The 15,749-nt window shown below is 52.3% G+C and overlaps 1 protein-coding gene across 1 annotated transcript in view; it reads right to left on the bottom strand.

The window, feature by feature from the left end:
* Positions 1–15,749, bottom strand: part of SPATS2 (spermatogenesis associated, serine-rich 2) — a gene marked incomplete at its 3' end in the record, with an annotated part of 20,925 nt that overhangs the window by 3,578 nt on the left and 1,598 nt on the right. Inside the window, exons 2-7 of the mRNA XM_009895845.1 lie at positions 9,186–9,265; positions 8,796–8,904; positions 7,806–7,855; positions 6,384–6,642; positions 5,905–6,117; positions 4,652–4,787 (exon numbers count right to left, since the gene is read on the bottom strand). Coding sequence (XP_009894147.1) covers positions 4,652–4,787; positions 5,905–6,117; positions 6,384–6,642; positions 7,806–7,855; positions 8,796–8,904; positions 9,186–9,265 — 847 coding nt within the window. The remainder of the gene's footprint in view (positions 1–4,651; positions 4,788–5,904; positions 6,118–6,383; positions 6,643–7,805; positions 7,856–8,795; positions 8,905–9,185; positions 9,266–15,749) is intronic.

Raw genomic sequence — 15,749 nt, 5'->3', positions numbered from 1 at the left:
GTCGCCACCACGCAGCCGGCGGGTCACCCGTCAGCCACGCAGGTCCACGATCCGCGACTCTCTTACGGTCTGAGGACTTTTTGTCCGCGGTGGCAACACCTGAGTGGGTCACAGCGAAGCATCTCCACTCGCCAGGAGGCTCCAACGGTGCCTCGAGTGCGCCTGTTGCCATGAGACCGCAATTCCCCCGGGGCATCACGGCGGCAGCCTTTTACGCAAGCAGAACCGCACAGCTACCGCCGGGCCAAATTTAGCAACTTCAGGCTATGGAGCACCCTCCGGTAAGGCGAAGCACCCGGTAACCTTCCCATAACTGCTGCTCACAGGCTGTGCAAAGAGGGCTCTTGCCCCTGGAGACGTGCACACCCAGTTACAATGGAAGCAGGAGGGGAAATACCAGTCCTCCCGTTCCGGGCAGGGGCAGGTACGGGTGGCAGCTCTGTTTTTTGCCATGAGGAACGCAGCCCCGTGCAGACACCCTCCCTGCAAACGCTCCTTTTGTGCTTCCCTCGAAGCTACGCCTCCAACGCCCTCAGCCCTGCGCCGCTGCAGCTCACCTTCGCTCGGCTGCTGCCGGCGGGGCGAACGCGTTCGACACCCAACCTATTAACAGGGCTCATTTCAGTCGCTGCTTTCTAAATATAAAAGCAGAGTCTTCCTCTCGCGCGTCGGCCGTACGATACCTGCAGCACAGACACTAAACGGTACTCGGAGATACCGGCGGTGCGCAGGGTCAGCCCTTCCGCACTGACCACGCGTTTTTTGTTTTTTTTTTTTTTTAGCGAGAAAGGTTTGCTTGAAAATGGGAAGAATATTTATTTTAGCGACCATCTGAAAGGGAAACCACAGAGCATCTGAAATGCAAACTCAAACCACCGCTCCCGCTCCTCTGCATGTCAGAGAGGGCTGAGGCAAGATCAATTTAAACAATTCCCTCTGAACAGCAGCTTTGACATTTGGCTTCTTCTGTTGATTTATCGCTCTGTCCATCTGCCTTTTCAGGGCAGGAATTGTTTCTGCTCGTAGCACAGCAGGGGCCTGATCCAGGTCAGGCACTCTCAGCCCAACCGCGCAAATACAACAACGCGTGTCAAAAGCTGCGCTAATAAGACTTCACCTTATTTCCAGCCATCCTCAGAGCGGCTCAACCTGGCTCCGCAACACCGCCGGGCAGGGCGAAGGGAGATACCCCGGCTGCCTTCTGCCCAGAGCCACGTCAGCGGCAGGAATCCCCCCGGAGCTCGGAGAGATACGGGTCTGAATGCGGCCTTAATGATTAATTCAAGTGCAGAACAGCCTTGCGGCTCCCCGTGCCGCAGAACTCGGTTGTGCTACACCTCACCTCACCCCAACGCCTCCTCCCTGAACACACAGACGCCCGCCCAGCCAACACCCGCTTTATACGGGTCATTTTGGGCTTTTTTTCCGCCAGGCTGCAGGCACACACGCACGCACCTTGGCACAGATCGCAGCTTGCGTCTCTCCCTAATTTAATTTACTCAGCAGAGCTCAGCTGGAGTCCTTTACCCAATTTTACAGCTGGGCTGGCGGAGGGACAGAGGTCAAGCGGCTTTGCCCGAGGTTCACGTGATGAGCGACTTGGATCCTCCATCCTGCACGGTTTCTCCTCAAACTAACTCAATTCCTTCTGCCGGATCCGTTCGGAAACACGCCTGCCTGTCTCGACTGCTCTGTCCTGGGATCCCACGCAGGATGGAGAGCGCATCTGCCCCCACCAGACGGACCGGGACTTAAGAAAGGACATTTAAGAAGAGTGCAAGGAAGAAGAAGGGGAAGCAGATAAACCCACAACTGCTGGAGATGAAATAACGCCGAATCCTCGGTTGGGACCCAGCCATTAGGAGAGATGCTCTGGGCTCGGTCGAGCAGCGCCTGCAAGACGCTGTCTGCTGTTTGCACAAGCACGCTGAGGGTTTGGGGTCAGTTTTCCTTGGGGCTGAGACACAAACGATCTCAGAGACGGACCACGGTGGAAGGCGGCTGGAAGCGCGCCGGGCGGCTCCGCCACCGGGAAGCAAGGGCGATCCGCAGCACGGGGCACGCAGCGGCGATCTCCGCAGCGAGAAACCTCAAACCCTGACTCACACCCACCGCGGCACGCGCCGCTCGAGTTGAACTTACCCACACCACGCACAAAGGCGTGGGTTTCGGGGTTTTTTTTTCCCCCTCTGATGTGCTACTTTCCCTGTCAGTGGATAGCAAAACATTCAGGAAATTAAGGGTTATCAGGATTCCCTAGTTCAGGTTACCCGATCATCTCCAGCCCAGAGGAGCAAATCCACTGCAAATAGGAAGCCAAAGCAGCTACTGCTACGTCTGCCGCTCAAACAGGACGGATCTCAGAGCCCGAGATATCTGCCAGGCACAGCCCCAGCATTAGAGTCTCCTTCTTCACCCTCCCCTCCCTGCTAACATCAGCACGCTGTCTATCGGGAGACGGTGAAGAACTCTAGGAAGCCTCACGGGTTATAAGGACATCCGATGGGCAGCCCCGACAGGCACAAGTTACACCAGTCCAAGCTTTGCTACTTAAATATCCTATTTCAGTTGAACAAACCTGCTTTGAAACCAGGTTGTCCTTTGGTAGAAAGCCAGCTGGGGAGGCAAACCAGCAAGAGGGTTTAACTATCGCATCCTGCCTTGTGCCGTAGGATTTAAAAACACACTCGTTATTCTCTGGGTCACAAAGGGAGATGGAAAAACAAACCAACAACAAAAAACAACAAAAAAAATACGTGTGAAGGTACGATTTACACCTCAGCTCAACGGCAGCTGCATCACTTTCGGGAAAAGGAAAGTGAATCTCTTTCTGCGGAGTCACCGCTTATCGACTGCGCGGACCCGGCATCCTGCTGGGCAGCTCCTCCACCGGCATTTGCCGAAGGAGGTTCCCGGTGGCCGCGTTCCAGGCAAGGCACTCGCCTCCCCGCTCACGGAACCGCGCGTCCTGCTTCACCCGCTGCCGGCTGGGCTTATTGGAGCAATGCTGCGGGACTGGACTTGAGCCTTTACCCTTTCCGAACATGACGCAAGTGTTTTATGGGTGATAACGTAAGTCAAAGGGCGAGGAATTACTTATACGGAACCAGACACGTTAGCCAAAAGAATGACATTTTCCATACCGGGGAGAGATTTTTTTTTTTTTTTTTTTACAGATGTTGTAACTGTACGGAGGGGGAGACAAGAAACTAAACAACAAAACCGCACTGTAAACAGTGATAATATTGAATCAGTATCAGTATTGACTCAGTAGACAAAGCCACTAACAAAGTAAGAAATGATATTCGTAAAAACAAACTTGGGTTTGGGCTACAGCTCCCTCAGCTACTGAGAAGGTAAATCCCTCTTCCACTGCAGCTTTTCCCAAGGACGGGAGGTGCCGGGAGCTCCACCAAACAGCAGGTCAGGGCGCACGGGCACCCGGAGCCCTGCCCCGCCGCTTGCTCTAGCGTCCTCAGGTAAGTCTAGAAGTCATCTAGAAACATTTTTGTCAGTATTTTTATAGCACACGCTGAATTTAAGCGGGGGACAGCCTTCCACCGGCTTTGGGAGAGAGCTTCCCGGCGGCAAAGTTCAACGCAAGTGCGGGCACAAGAAAAAGTCCAGCCTGAACAACTGAATTTGCTGAAAGGCTTCAGCACGCAGCTCCCGCCACCGCCACCGCGCACGCCTCGGAGGCCACACGCAGATTTCAGACACAGACAGCTTTTGACACAGACTTGCACGTCTGCCAAATATCTACTTCAGTCCCTCAGTGCGATAGCAGCATTTTAGTTCCTTGTCAAACGTTTCTCCTCGCCTGAAGTGAGCACTCTCCGTGCGGTTCCTTACGAATATTTCTTTCCCAAAAGCAACCGTGTTTGCGTAGGCAAGAAGAACAATTTCTCAGTAATAGATTCCATCGGCCAAGACGGCAAGCGTTCCTGATGTTAGGCCTTTCGGAATATCGTCTTAAAGCACTTATTCAAACAAATAAAGACGTTCATTAAAAAAAAGACCTGATTACACTTGCTGGGAACATCCCGCACAGTGATGCCTGGCTTAAAACGGGGGAAGCAACGCTGCGCAGGCTGATCTTTGATGTGTACTTATACCTTCAAAAGGATCCCTCTCTTCCAGTCCGCGTTTTAGCTAATGACAATTTGAAGATATCAAATACGAACGTTTGTTTCTAAAAGACACATACTACCGCAGCCCGAGCTCCCAACAGTTCCCCTTCCAGCACAGCCAACGTTTGTACCCGACCCAGTACGTCACCTGGCGAGTTCCTCACGTTATCTGCGTCTAAAGTGACTTTAGATCGGTCTTGTACAGACGCGGAGCCACAGTTTGTCAGAGACCCTGAGGGACACGCCGAAGCGGCGCGCGAACATCCCACCGCACGTGCGGGACGAGAGCTCCAACGCAGGCCCTGCCAAGCTGCCCACGGACGCGGGCTCCGAAAAACTGCACAGCGCGGGACTTTAGACTCCAGTTTCCAACACGCTGACCTCCCAGACGCTGAAGAGCAGTGCTTGGGCGGTACGGCAAACACGAGCACGTCGTTAACCCGACTGGGAAGCTGAAGTCTTACTCCAAACGTATCGGTCTTAATCCTTAACGCCTGGATCCGTCCCTACGTTTAACTTACCTGCTCTGCAGTTCAGCAAAGACCTGCTTCATCTTCTTAATGGAAGCATCCATTTCCTCCTTCACCACCACCCGGTACCGAGCCAGCGAAACGGTGCAGCGCTGGAGATCCTTCACTGATTTTTCAATATTAGAACCTACCAAGAGACAGAGTGAACTCAAACAGCCACGTCAATCACGCTGCGAAATCCTCCCAGCAGGGATGAATCTAAACATGGCTTTCCCTCTTATTTTAAAACTATTCACCGCTTGGGTTTAATTTTTTCTTTCCCTTCCCCATTACAACGGCACCAGGTTCCGCAGGGACAGTTTGAGAGATTTTTTTTTTGGGGAAAGTTTTCCCAGGGCTGGCAGAATTTCCTTCCGCGGGCAGGGATGTCCCTCCACCTTTTCAATTAGATGAGAGAAATCAAACGCATCTCTGAGTTGCTTTTGCGCTCGGGACCGGAAACAAGTGAAATGCGGTCTACTCCAACGACCAACACTCCATATCGCTAAATGATAGGAAGTGAGTGTTTGCCTGGGGAAGGGAATTATCTCGCAAACTAAAATTAAGGTTATTTCCTCAAGCTGAAAGGACTGGTTAGTGGCCGTGTCTGAGCTCGCCAGCGGGACACGCCACCTCGCCCCGGCTCTGCGGAGCAGTTGCCCCCTGCCAAGCTGCATTAACCACCGCTCGTTACAGCTTTCCCACGCAGCGAGGAGGCGAACTACCACCACCTCGTCTCCCTAAGTACGACAACCGCCGTCACCATCGGGGTCTCCGTCCCCACTTGTTATCCTAAGAACGCAGAAAAGAAGGGGGAGGAAAAAAATAAAAATAAAAATAAATCCAGTAGACGGAGGCTGTCACTTCTTGTAACAGGGCTGGGCCGAACTTCTGGCCTTTCGACAAATTCTCACAAAAGATGAGAAACAACCTAAAGGCTCTGTGACGGAGCACGCAGAAGAATGGGCTAAACGTATGCAGTGAGACCGGCTGCTTCCTCCCCGGCTTCTCTCACACATACGGGTTCGCTGCTCCGGGCACTACATCTAAACTGCTGTCAAGATTCCCGCTGCGCGTAGGGGAGAGGAGGAGAGGAGCGCAAGTTACTGGCCAGATAATAAGAAGCGTGTTAGCTCGCATTAAAATCAAAGTCCAGTACGCCTCACCGCTGCGTCTGTCAGGGACACGGCAGAAGAGGCGGTGAGAATTTGGCCAGCAGCAACCTGCTCCGACATGGGAGAGCGCGCAGCCCCTCAGGGCCTTACCCAGCTTCTTGTTTGCGGGTGAGAGCGGAGCATCTTCCAGCCGCGTGACGGAGAGGGAGGCGGGAGTTGAATTGCTGGTTGCTGATCTGGACAGAGACCTGCTAGCGCTCCTCTGCTCAGGCCGCTGTCTAAGAGACGAAGGGCTCTGGGAAGGATGCATGATGAGCGATTTTGTGTCAAAGTCTGCTATTCCATTCTCTAGTTCAGGCACTGCTGTAGAAAAGCACACTCGTTTAAAGGGGAACGCGAAGAGGGCAGCAGAACGCTGACCGCCTCTTTACCACAACAAGCAAAAAAAAAAAAACCACAAACCAAAAAACCCAAAAAACCAAACCAGAAGTCAAGGTGAGCTGCTCTTTCCTGAAGAGCCATCCAAACCAAGCGGTATTTAAAGCTGACCCAAAAACCGAGCAGGAGGCAGCTCCTCGGCTTTTTAAGCGCTCGGTGCCCATCTCCTGCGCTGCTTCACGGAGACTAACCTGTTCTATCAGGCATGTCTGGTGCAGCAGACTCGCAATCCTCCAGCTCTCTGGCATCAATTGAAAGTGCATCCAAACCTTCGCTGAGCGAGTCCACAGACTCCGTGTCGTGGGCACAGCCGTTGACATGGAAACCGTTAATTCCACCCTTCTCCGAGTTTGCCGACTGCTCCTCTTCAGTGGACACCAATTTACCGGGGTCTGGGAGGCCAGGGCTCGATTCAGCTTGCGGTTTCGGTTTGGTTTTCTTCTTCTTGTTCTAAGGATTAGGTATCCGCACCACAAAGGAGAAAAAAAACAAACATGTTAAGCTTAATTCCTGAAGGGAAAATTAAGCTTACGCTTACTGGCTGAAAGTAGCTGAATTAAGTGCTTTTTGAGCCAGCCCGGCTGTTGATCCTATTAACAGTAGGAGGGATTTATTCAACAATGAGGACAGATATAGTGGCATTAACGAGGCGCAAATACATTATCCTCTCGCATGGTGTGCCAACAAGAGCAACGGTTATCGGGTGAAGGCTGGATAACTGATGGGCAGCACCGAAGAGGTTTGCGGCTGTAACCCACCGCACCAGCCGGGTCGCTGCTGGGGGCGCTCACCGCCGCGGCGCCGCTTCCCGGGTGCTCTGCCAGACCCGGCGCGGCTAAAACGTCCCTCCTTTCCCAACATGGGGCCATTCAGCCACATTCTTCCCCCTCCTCTCCATTTCACGCTGGTGCTTTTCACGTATTCAAAGGAGCCCTTTTGAATAATTATGATTTTATTCTTGCCCCGGTGGATTTAGATATTATAATATCAAGTACTGAAACTTTGCAAATCTTTATTTAACCCTTTCGCAGAGGCCTGAGCAGAGAACCAGGCAAGACACTCGAGAAAGCCTATGTGACAAAGACATATATTTCCACAGAGCTCAGCATTAAAGGCAACTGTTCAGCTCCAAAGGTTAGCGATGAAAAATGGAACAGAGTGACTATCTGAACAGTGAATTACAGAGCTCCGTTGAAATAAATGGACCTGATAAAGATTTACTTCGGTGTGGGGCTGCGTGTGTGGATTTGGGGTCCTGCAGAGGGTCAGCAGAATAAGAGCGACTGCAAGGGCAGAAAGTCTAGAACCTTTTTTTCGCAGATGCTACATTCGACACGACGTGTCTGACAACCAAATTAAATGCAAATGTGGCGAGACGGTGTTATTTACAACTTGCACCGAAGTTACCGTGTAAATCATTGCCCCGACCAGCGAGGCACCCGCGAGCCCAGTGATTATCTCCGTGCACCAGCTCTGCTAACACCGACATACACCTCTGCTCTTCGGTTTCTTTTCCCGTGTAAATCGTGAGGAGTGTGTACCATTCTCTGTTGTCTAAACCCTCAAAATAAAAAGATAAATGCCTTAACAAAGCATTATTTAGAAAGCGTTACCTTCTTTTTGCCCGTTACAGTCCATTCTTTCAGCACTTCACTGGCATTGCCTGAAATGAAACGCAGGGATGAGCAGTGGACACGGCATCCACTCCAGTTCCTTCCCAGTCACGTGGAAGTGCCTCCATACTGGAGCCAGCTGAAACACCTCCTGCAGCTGAGTTGGTGTAATAAAAGGATCGGTTTCGTTTTTGCTTTGGGAACACACTGCTGAACGGGACTACTCCCTGACAAGGCAGTGCCAGCTCTTTCCAGGAAAAAATAAAGAAAAAATAAATAAATAAGCCTCTCTCTGGCTCTGTCATACTAAAGGTTTGGGTACTTGGAACCCTGCTGGAGCATGTTCTGACTCGAAGGTTGCGTTCAGGTCAGATATCTGCCGGCTTTCTCTCCGCAGAGACACTGAGTGTGTCAGGATGCCCCCAGCCTGAGCAGTAGCTGTCATACCTTCTGCAAGCCAGAGGCAAAGCGCGGCTCTCGGCGACGGCCGGCGCGGAAATAAGAGCTGCAGAGCGACAGGCACTGTCACCAGCAACAGCCTGGTTTTTTCCCAAGGTCAGAAAATCCATCTAACCCAACGCAGCATGCCAGCCAGACCCAAGAGAGGACCTGCGAGCCAGGTTTCAAAGTACACACAGCACCTATCGAAGCTGAAGACATTCCCATTTTGTACACACGAACGAGAGTTTCTGTAATCGAGTATCAAACCTCCTTTATCTAAAGAGCTATCAAACGCTTATCTCCGCCTTGACCCCTAGTTCAACAAACACCAACTCAAACTTGGGAAGAGACTCATCCGTTAGTTATCTTTACGGACAGAGCCCGGACTTGGATACGCTGAGAAGCCGCAGGAGCTTCTGCTGCCTGGCGTACCCGCTGCACGCAGCGCCTTCTGCTCAAAGGCTCCTGCCGCTGCTGAAGCAGGTCCATAAACACGGTGCATCCGCGTTACGAAGCCGCGAACCCCGCCACCGAACCAGCCGCGGTTACCTTCCATAAACGCTTGTACCGTTTTGTCCACGCAGTTGTCAAAATGCTGCAGCACGAGGACAATCTCATTGTTGCTCCTGTTGGGGACTATTGCACGCACCGCGCTGATCTAGAGGGAAGAAAAGAGGGGAACATGTAAACCACGGGCTTTGCCCCACGGGGAGCCCCCAGCAACCCTTCCGCAAGCAGTCTAAAAACCGTAACCGATGGCTTCCTTATAAAACTTTAATGTGCCAGGACAATTTAGCCTGAATAAAATTTTGCTTTTGACAGAGCTGCAGTCAGCTCCCGGACAGAAACATATTTCATCCCAGAGAGGAGATGAAGATACAGCGCTCCCGAGCTCTTCCCCGGCACGTGGCGAGCTAAAGTCTCAGAAGACACATTTACCTTCTCCTTCATGTTTTCAAAGGTTCCTCCTTGGGCCATCACAGTATTGGACTGCACATCAAAAATAAACCCAGACGGATCTGTGAAGACAAAGGAGAGGGAAGCTCTCTTCTGAACAGCGGGCACCCAGAGACATTTAGAAAGATACGAAGCAAGAGGTCAGCTCGGCGCTGCTCCTCTGCCAAGGAGAAAATTGAAATCCTACAAACGTACGGTGTTGGCTGGCTAATTCCATCATACGGCGGTGGGCAGAGGGTTAGCAGCTGCTGAGAGTACGACGGCTGCTATCCCAGCCTGGCGTAAGGGCCGGGTAACCCCAGCGGAACGTGGTTTGCCAGTGCCCCCCACCGACTTCAAGGAGCCGATTCACTCCTCAGCTCTGGGTCAGCTTCAACCAACCAACCAACCAACCAATCAACCGCGGATCAAAACCGCAAGCCCCAAAAACGCAAACCCCAAGAGGGCCGGTGCGAAAGAGAAGATCGCCGAAGCGGACCAGCCCAGTCCCGCTCCTTCCCTTCCACGTTAATCCTTCACCCGGCCCAGCAATAAAGAGTTAAGAAACGCGCTAGAGCCTTCGAGCAGCGTGGTTAACAACTTCCTCCACCTGGAGATACAAATGGCAAGCAGACTGATAAATGGGTTTGAAGATCCAGCAGCTTGTGTTCCCTGCCAGCTACGATCTCCAAGGTAATGCTTCGATGTTCCAAAAGAGACCCATAATTGAGACAGCCATCACCAACAGGTTTGCTCCCTGCCAGCGAGCAAAGGTCACATAAATCTGCAGGTCCCACCATCTCACCGAGAGATCCTTACGAGCGCCTGGCATCACAAATTCACCCTCCGTTTGCCTGCCAAAGGTCTGAGCGGGCTAAATTTCAGGTTTGCTAAGGAAAAGCTGTTCGTGGATGTGTTTTACTATGACAGAACGTACTTCAAATCAGTATTTTAGCCACATTCGGTCTCGGGAAGGACACGTGTCCTTTGGCAGAGGCTGACGGTGCGGCCCCAGAGGTTTGAAACGTTCCTGCTCTGCATCACCAGCCCCTTTCCGGGGAGGACCAGGGAGAATGGCTTTAAAATGGAAGAGGGCAGGTTTGGATTAAATATTAGAAAGAATTTGTTCACTTTAAGGGTGGCAAGGCACTGGCGCAGGTTGCCCCATCCCTGGAGGTGTTCAAGGCCAGGTTGGATGGGGCTCGGAGCAACCTGGGCTGGTGGGAGGTGGCCCTGCCCGGGGCAGGGGGGTTGGAAAGAGATGATCTTCAAGGTCTCTTCCAACCCAAACCATTCCATGATTCTATGAGTTCACAAAACCTCCGGCAGATCTCCAGACCCCCGAGGAGGGCACTGCTCGCGTGTGCCTCAAGCCCGGCACAGCGCCAGGGCAGCGCACGACACCGGTTCTTCTGCAGAACTTCTCAGGTGGGTTCGGGGACCACCCGGAGGAAGGGACACTTCCAGCAGGGTGCCCCGCGGGGACGCTCGCTCGGTCACTGCCCTTTCTGCTTTAGCTCAGCTGATATTCCGAGCTGCTGATTCATGTTCTTTCCCTCACCTCCTCTAAATAACTCGTACGCGATTTTGAGACACACCATTGACTTCTGCAGTTCCCAGACATTGATGTAGCATTTAAACTGAGATGCCTCCAAATACAGTGACAGAATTGTGAACATGATGGAAAGGTCAGCCTCTTATTAAGGCTACAGATGAACGGTTAAATTCTTCCTCGCGCCGTCCTTACCCGCTTCAGCCCCATGAGCAAGATTTTCTCAACTTTCCCAAGCTCACAGAAGTTCGAGCTACCAACTTTCTAGTCCTTAATCTTGTAAATGGCTTTCAGACTCTCGTCACCGAGTGAGAATTAGCAATCTTTTTTCAAAATCTTCATGGCAGAGCAGCCACCGAGGGCCCAGGTGCCAGGAAAGATGAAGTTCATCTCCCCCATGCAGCACATTTTCAGCTGCTCAATCCCATCCCTTTCCCACATCCCTGTTTGCGCTTGGTCTTACAGGGGACTGAGCTCGGCGGCACCTCGCTCCCTGCCGCTTCTCCAGCTTCCAGCCGCTTTCGCTACGACCCGAGTCCTCCTGGTGTTAAAGTGTTTATCATGCAAAAATTATGCAACGGAGACTACGCCGTATACATTTGATATTGCCCTTGAGCACTCCCGAGCATCATTAAAAGGGCTGCTGGCGCTCAGGTCTCTTGCGACGGTGGGTATTTGCGAGAAGGGACAGAATTTAAAATGCTCACGCCCGCGTGGACAGAAGTCTGGCGGCCACCAGCGACTTCAAGATTCTTGAATTAACAACCTCGTGGGAAAGGAAAGCTCCTTCCCAAAGCCAGGGCTCAGACTATGCATGTCATGTCAGACATGACGAGTCAGTCAGACGCTCGGACTGATCTCTGTTGCATTAAAACACACACCATGCAGCGCTACCCTGTTGATTTGATGCGATAAACCCCAGAGACGCCGCCGACGGCCTTAATTGCTTCTCTGTTCATAACTGCATCCTCCAGAAAAACGAGGTGGCAAGAAATCATTCATCCCAAATCATTTACTTTTGTGTTTCAGTGCTATTTATTGGACTAATAACACAGGATCTCTTAAACAGAACCACTAACGACGCCAGGAAGAATCCACTCTACCAAATATCAATCTGCTCCTCCCGGAACTCCGCTAATTAGTCCTTTCTGTACGAAACACGTGCAAGAATTAAAACTACAGACCTGACGAACGCCTGCTCTGCTTCCTGGGACACACGAAATAAAACAACTTCACACCCGACACCTCGACAGGGGCCACTATTTCTCCCCCTCAAGCCCCCGGGCCAAGCCAAGCCGAGTCCCGGCTGACGCCTGAGCCACGGCAAGCAGTCATTTCGTAAAGAGACACGGAAAAGAAATCAAAGCCTGACAGCCACACAGACTTCATCCCAGCCAGACTCACCGAGCACGCTGTCCCAAAGCCTACAGCGGGATTACACGTAGCTCCTCCGAGCCCAGCCGCCGCTCCATCCCCACCGCACCCACAGGCTGCCTCAGGGGAAGTTTGCACAGTAAAACAGTGTACGAAAATAAAATAATAATAAAAAAAAAATAAAATAATCCTCCTCCAAACATCAGGTTCCCCCTGATGTTCCAGGAGACCCGCAGGCGCACGGCTTTGGGGAACCGGCCAGCACACGCGCCTCAAGTGCTACGCAGTCGAGATTCAGTTAAACCCTGAAACATTTATAGACTGTGGCTTTTCAGGTCACCGGTAGCCGCGCCGGCTCTCCCAGGGATAGCGCGGGAGACCTGGGCTAATGTGAAATAAAAAGCTCTTAAAGAAATGGCACCTCGCTGCTCGCTCAGAGCAGCTCCAATTTGCTCTAATTACAAGCATCTTCAGCAGTCCCCGCGTCGCGAGGATCGGGAGACGGCCGTGCCCAGGACTGCAGAGGTGACTGGACAGGAATTAATGCATCTTCCCAGGACGGAGGAAAGAAGCCAGAATATCATTATTCTCTCGGTCTGTGCTTGCAGTCATACCAAAATACCTTAAAAAAATAAAACCCACCGCAATCGGGATTTCTGAAAAAGGTGCTACAGAAGGGATTGCGTCTGTGGGCGCTTTCGGTGGCTGCGCGGCTCCCCGGGCGTCGGGCACTGCCCTCGCCGCAAACGGACCCCCCCCACAGGCTGCGCTCCCCACCTCTCCTGGCGCGCTTCTCCTTACAAATTCCATCAACACATACCGCTATTTTTTCCCCCCTGTAAGAGCAGTTCTCGCTAACAGGCAACAGAGGCACCGATGCTAAGCTCTCTCCTCGTGAATTGGAGAGAAGTAAGGACTAAACTGGGATTCGAATCAATATTTCTGGGTTTGCTGCTGCCGAGACAACATTTCGTGGATATCAGGAAAAAAAACAACTACACAGAAACACCGACTTTTGCCACGATCCGAGGGGAAGGACGTCACAACCGCACACCACCCCCAGCCCTCCCTTCCCCAAAGCCCGTTAAGGTACGCGAACGGCTCTGCGGGGCCACTACGCCGCTCTCGCTCAATTTTTGTCGCTGGGCGCATTCGAAGTCGGGGTTTGGTACCTCAATCAGCTGTTGCGGAAACTATTTTAATGCCCCAAGGAGAGCCCTGTGATATTCGGGCAGCGCACAGCCGGCGCGCGGAGCCGGCAGCTGCACTTCAGAGTCTCCTCTCAACAAGAAACGCCACTTTCTTGCTTATTTTCTCAATCGGATTTCAAGGGGCCGAGCGAGCACGCCCCGCGGCCTCCTCGGTCCAAACTCGATGTAGGTTCACCAGGGTGTCATTTCAACAAAAAAAAAAAAAAAAAAAAAGAAAAATTTGCTGTGTTTTAGATAGAATAAGGCCACACCGGCAAGAGAGGGACTCACGATTTGAAGAATTCGTTCTGAGGTGAGCAAATTAAACCTTTCCAGATAGGGGATCTCGGAAGGATCTGCTGAGCTGGCTGGCAGCGGAAGAGTCACCCCTTGTATTAAGGCGGGTTACCCTCCAACGTAACGCCGTACTCATCCCAGGGCTTGGAAGAGTGGAAGAAAACAAGAAATTAAATATGGAATAAAAATTAACTTCTTGCAAACCAATTAAAATAAACCCGATGTTGTGCTGCTAAAACCGGGTCTTTCTGCCCGATGCAGAAAGCGGGTCTTTTTGCCCCAAAAGCAAAGGGGCTCATCCGGAGGCAGCTCTCCCGTCCCGCTTCCCAGGGGTGGGGGACCCACTTGGGGCACGGGTCTCGTGGTCCCCGCGGTGTCACCGGCCCGGTCCAGCCGCGGTGGGTGCGCTGCCGTTTGCCGGCCACGGCCTTCTGCTTCGGATGCAGGGGAGCGAAGGAAGGCAATCGGCTTCCAGCGGAGCTGAGGCAGCGAAGCCAGAGAGCCATTACGGTAATTCGAACTGCGGGGCGCTCTCTTCCCCCTCCCATCTAATTTCCAGCTACGCATAAAAAATGAAAAATTAAATTAAACCTGCGCATTTCCGGAGCGTGGCACCCCGCGGAGTGACGCAGCTGAAGTTCCCCTGAATTCCTGCCATCGCCTGCATCCCTGTACTGCACCCGAGCTCCCTCGCAAGCCGGGGTTTGATTTATCGGGTTACGGAACACAGGTTCAATATTCGCCTTTGTGCAATTTTCAACATAACTCACAGCAAGTGCTGCCCCGCAGAGTAACCCCCCGATCCCCCGGTTTGCCCATCCCGCCAGAAGTTAGCCAACGGCTCCCAACCACCCCAACCAGCACAGCCCGCCTCCGGCAGAGCGGCACCTTCCGCTGCACTGATGCGCCGTTAAACAAAATAGGAGCCGAAAATGACGTTTCTCTCACGTTTGGGGTTTTTGTGATGTGCAGACTCCCCGCCGCTTAACACCGCTCCCTTCCCAGCGGCTGATAGCAAAGACCTTTCGCCTTTACCAAATTCACGTCGGACAGTTTTCCCATCAACTGAAATGGCTCCTTGATGCATCCGCACGAGTAGGAACCCGAGCGCTGTTTTATTCAGGAACCCGGCACGCCTAAAACCGTGGCCGACGTCCGATGGAAACAAGATTTATGTGATTGCTTTGTATCCTGGGGTCACCAGTTATTCCTGAGCCTGGTGGCTGCTTTCACTCAAATCAATTAATCGAGTCAGAAGGGAGATGAGGGGGAGAGCACATGCTCCGCGCGGGGGAAAACCACAAGCACTAAGAATCCAAGATCACTTCAGAGAGCAGCAAACCACCAAACCTACTGGACTCTGGGGAAGGGTTTATTTAGAGATCCGCATCCCTGACACTGCCTTTCCTTCCAATTTCTAAATTATCCCTTACAGAATATACTAAAGCTGAAACGCGCCGTGCAGTATAACCCAGACGCGGACCGATGTGCGGATGCACGCGCTCGGACCTTGAATGGGGACGATTACGCCCCGGGGTTTAGAGATTGAGGGGGTTTCTCCTCAGCATAGATGTTTTGAGTGAAGACTCACTCACAGCCGGCAACGTTCAGGAGTAGAACACGATTCTGCGCCCAAACTTTGCTTATACGTTTTCGCAAGACTTAAAAATACCCTTCTGCGCAGCTCAGATGTTCGCTGCGTTCTGTGGCACTTCTAGGAAGGAACAGGGGGGCTTCCCATTCGGTTTCGGAAGGGCCCCGTTATTAAAAATCGGTCTGTCTCGTCCCCTCTCTCTCAACCCTTCTCAGCAGCCCTTTGTTACCCTGCAAAGGGGGTTTGTTTTGCTTTCAGGAAGAGAGAGGGAAACTGAGAAGACATTCCTCACCTGGCCAAGGTACAGTCCTTTACAGAGGACTGGAAAAAATATTTGTTGACCACATTAACATTCTAGAGCAGCAGAAAAGTAGTAATTGAAAATTCAATCACAGTCCAAACAGGACAGGGCACGGCCGGAGGAGTCTGCAGCTTTTAACTCTCCCCTTCCCTTCCGCCCACATCGCAGTGCAGCGCGGACCGGCCATCAGCCTGCTTAACAAAGCAGGGCGTATTTTATATCCCCGGTGGCACAGCGGATTAAAGCCTACTCTGCATTC

This window comes from Charadrius vociferus, unplaced genomic scaffold, assembly GCF_000708025.1.
Source record: "Charadrius vociferus isolate BGI_N301 unplaced genomic scaffold, ASM70802v2 scaffold2522, whole genome shotgun sequence".
NCBI lineage: Eukaryota > Metazoa > Chordata > Aves > Charadriiformes > Charadriidae > Charadrius > Charadrius vociferus.
The sequence above is the reverse complement of the archived record's forward strand: the minus strand, read 5'-3'. Positions and strand labels throughout refer to the sequence as shown.